We start from the raw sequence: 3,798 nt of genomic DNA, 5'->3' as shown, positions 1-3,798 counted from the left end.
GGGAGTGCATTACAAGACAAATTATGCTACAGAATTTCTGTAATTCTGCTACAGATTTTTATCTTTCCACAGGAAAGACTGTGCCTTTCCTCTGATGAAAGGGTATGGTGGATCCTCTCTCTCAGAAAATCTGCAGTGGCACAGTTCTTTGCCATTTCATCAGTGAACGAAGGGTATTCCCACAGCCTGGATTGTATAGGAAAGTCGCTACTGTGGCTCTCCTCAGATTTTTCGAACGGCTCAGGGTCCAGTACTGACATGAACAGCAACAGCAGCAGAAGCCCCTGCTGCTTCCTCCTCCACATTAAAACCCGGGAGTTATTGCTGGGAACTGCTGCCCTCTGCTGTCACACACAGAGGTGAAATTCTCATCTGTCAAACCAAGCTTACAGTTACTTATTGAAAGAACAAAACAGAACAAAACACCGTGGTAATAACCACAAGGTCATAACGCATTCAGATTTCAAGTGGGTTCACCCAGGTCTCTCAGTTCTGGTCTTAGACATTTAAAAAATGCCTGCTCCTTTTTGCAGTGCATCCACAGAGGCATCTTGCAGGCTAAACTCGACCTAAAGGATGACTTTCCTGCACCTATCACCTTTGTTGCAGCTGTTTCAGAGGTAAAAGCCCTCAGCTATCAGTCCATTGAGCAACACACCTCTTACTGTCAGAAGATCTTTGCAGTGGGTTGCGAATATCACCAAGGAAAGTACAAGCAAATATCCTGCCCCCAACACAGGACCTGGACTAGACTGAAGGAATAAAACATTACTTTCATCCATGTGGGGCTCTACACAGTTTCTCTTGTTGTCTCAACCCTCCCAGTCGGCGGAGCCACTGGGAACCTTTGCCAACCACTTTAAACGCTGTCCAGATGGGAAAGTCAGAGTGAATTTCCAGGAGTATTTTGAAGTTGAGCAAAGACTGAGGTCTGCAAATCCCAAACTGGTTTGGGTTGAAAGGGACCTTAAAACTCACTCAGTTCCAACCCGCTGCCATGGGCAGGGACACCTTCCACTAGAGCAGGTTTTTCCAAGCCCCATCCAAGCTGGCCTGGAACACTGCCAGGGATGGGGCAGCCACAGCTTCTCTGGGCAACCTGTGCCAGGATACTCTGCAGCTGTCTGGTAAGGGAATCCTGACCTGGTTTTCCTTGAAGTCTGTATGTGCTCAAGATAAAAAATTATCTTAAAGGGAAAAGGAGAAGATACACTATGCTTCACAGCATATACCCAGCCTGCCCACAGAAAGCAGTACCCAGTCTGTGCTGAGCCTGCAGTAGATGTGTCACATCTGCCAACTTACCTGACCTCCTCACCAGCAAAATCAAACATTTTGGTGATAGTCACTTTTCCTGACTCTTCTGGTTTCTCCTGAAGCTTGTTCCCGCTCTTCTCTCCTTCAGCCTACAAAATACATGAAGGAGAAAGCAAACCAATGAATTTGTGGAGCCAAGCCAAATTATCACTCCAAAGGGCCAAGGACCCAACATAGACCTCAGGTCCCACTGCAATGTAGGCTGGCTGGTCAAAGCAAGTCACCCACAGACAAGCAAAAGGAAACAAACACCCCTGCCACCGAAATGAAATTCCCCACTTTGGTTGTAGACTCTCACTGGAGCTCAGGGATCAAAAGAGACCCAAAATGAGATGTGAAATTGTAATTAAATGTAGGAATAAGCAAGAATACACTGCTGTGGTTCAGAAAGCAAGCAAAAGCCTGAAGACTCAGTTCTCCCAAACTAACTACATGGATTGCACCCAAATATGTATATTTTTACTCAAGAATATAAAGGAACACAAGACTGATCTCCATATACAACCTTGAAGATAATAAGCTACTTGTCAATATCTCTGTGAAAGGAAAATATTTTTATTAAGCAATCTGGCAACAACACTTCTTAACTTACTCAGTCACAACTACAGCTTTTAACAGCATTTATAAAAAACCTCACACCCTACAAATGATCAAAACAAACCCCAAAATTCTTGCTCTAAATCAACCATGTACCACTGAGATCTTCAAGCAGACAACTGAAGTCCAAATTAAGAAGTTAACAAAGAGAACACAGGAACTGCATCTTTCCATAAATCATTCTAGGCCATGAAGGAACTTTCACAGACCACTCATGTTGTAGGTTTCTGCCTGCAGAATTGCTCAGAGAACTTTTACTCTCTCCTCCTTTCAAATTCTACCTGTAGTCATCTCATCTCTTCAGCCAGTAACAAGTGAGATGGAGAGAAGCAGGAGGGTTCAGACGAAAGGACTCTTCTAAAAGTTGCAAGCAAAGATTACATGACTACACTTGTTCTGCAACCCTCCAACAGTTGTAGAAAGAAGCTTCACATAGTGAGGAGCTGTACTTGCCAGGTGCCACTGATTCAGGAGTCCAGACTTTTCTTAGAAAATACTTTTTTTTTGTCTGATCACTCAAAAAGGGGAAAAAACAAGACACTTTGAAGAAAAGAGGGTGAGTTTTGGTACCTTCTTCCCTTCTACTGCCTTCAGTGAACAGCTGTACAAGGCAAATAAATGCATGTGGTTCTATTAAGAACCAAATCCTTTTAAATATCCAATTACACACAGAATTCTTCCTACAGAAAACCTCTGCAGAGAGGGAGCAAGAGCACTTTAATGGGGCTTATAAAGGAAACTAGAGAAAGCTCAATTCATTCTTGTTACCAGTGTCCATCCCAACACGCAGCCCCCCTCACTATACAAGGATGAAGAGCAAAGCACAGAGATGTCAGCAAGAGTCTCTTCAGTTTCATCACTCACACACACATATAGAGCCCCCCTTTTTTATTTGGAGAATCAGGAAAGGCACAAGCCTCATGGGAGAGCACAGCTCAGACCAAAGCTCACTGTGCCACTCCTACATCACACAGAGAATCCAGGACCAGAAAAGGAAGCCAGCAGGGCTCTGTGGACACTTTGAGATGCTGACAAGCAGCTCCAGAAGCAGCACTGCCAGATTGTACACCTCCACAGCCAGAAGGAAACCAGCACCTTATAGTCTGCCCCACGATGAGGGTCCAGGTTTACATAGCAGACGGGGCAGGGGTAAGCCCAGCCTCCCCCAGCTTTGACTGACACCTGGTACCAGGTAGAGCCAATGCTGCCTGCTCTAAAGCTTCGGCCCTTCCCATCCTCCCTGGCTGAAAGCCCAGGGCCTCGTTACCTTCTCAGCCTGAGTCGGAGCTGCTGCTTTGGGTTTCTGTCCCACGTCACTGAGGAAACTGGCCCAAAGAGCATCCTCTTTCTTTTTTATTTCTTCTTCTTTTCTTTTTTCCACCTGCTCTACATTATCCGCTTCCTCCTCCTCCTCTTCATTCTGCTGAGCCTTTTCTTCCTCTTTCTCATCTGGCTCTAGCAAGAGACCTCCTTTCTTCCTCTTCCTAAGAGAAGACGGCAAAAAAAATTACAAATATATATACTGAGGTGCTGCAACACTACTGCAGAGCTGAACAGTGAATCAACATGGCATTTCATATTTACACTGAGACAGTCTACTCGGGGCAATTCCCCTCATCCTGGGGGTGAAGCTGCTTAATTAAAAGACAAGGCTGTTCAGAAAACACCACAGGACTGAAGCAGACCATCCCCCTGTAAGGGTACACTGGGCTCTGGGCTACTGCAGAAACCACAAGAGAAGGAGAACCTGAGCTGGACAGGAACCAGCCTCAAATAAAACTACATATACAGGAGGTTTCTCGCACCGAAAGTACTCTGCACTTAAAAAGTGTTATTAGAAAGAAAATGACGGGCTCTTGCAGGGGGGTTTCAGGCACGATGTCC

At 45.3% G+C, this 3,798-nt stretch overlaps 1 protein-coding gene across 1 annotated transcript in view; it reads right to left on the bottom strand.

Moving 5' to 3' along the window:
• CFDP1 (craniofacial development protein 1) overlaps nucleotides 1-3,398 on the bottom strand; it is a gene marked incomplete at its 5' end in the record, with an annotated part of 65,794 nt that extends 62,396 nt beyond the window's left edge. The window contains 2 exons of the mRNA XM_010017238.1: nucleotides 1,306-1,406; nucleotides 3,182-3,398. Coding sequence (XP_010015540.1) covers nucleotides 1,306-1,406; nucleotides 3,182-3,398 — 318 coding nt within the window. The remainder of the gene's footprint in view (nucleotides 1-1,305; nucleotides 1,407-3,181) is intronic.
• Nucleotides 3,399-3,798: the final 400 nt, after the last annotated feature.

This window comes from Nestor notabilis, unplaced genomic scaffold (assembly GCF_000696875.1).
Source record: "Nestor notabilis isolate BGI_N333 unplaced genomic scaffold, ASM69687v1 scaffold10416, whole genome shotgun sequence".
In the NCBI taxonomy this organism is placed as follows: domain Eukaryota; kingdom Metazoa; phylum Chordata; class Aves; order Psittaciformes; family Psittacidae; genus Nestor; species Nestor notabilis.
The sequence above is the reverse complement of the archived record's forward strand: the minus strand, read 5'-3'. Positions and strand labels throughout refer to the sequence as shown.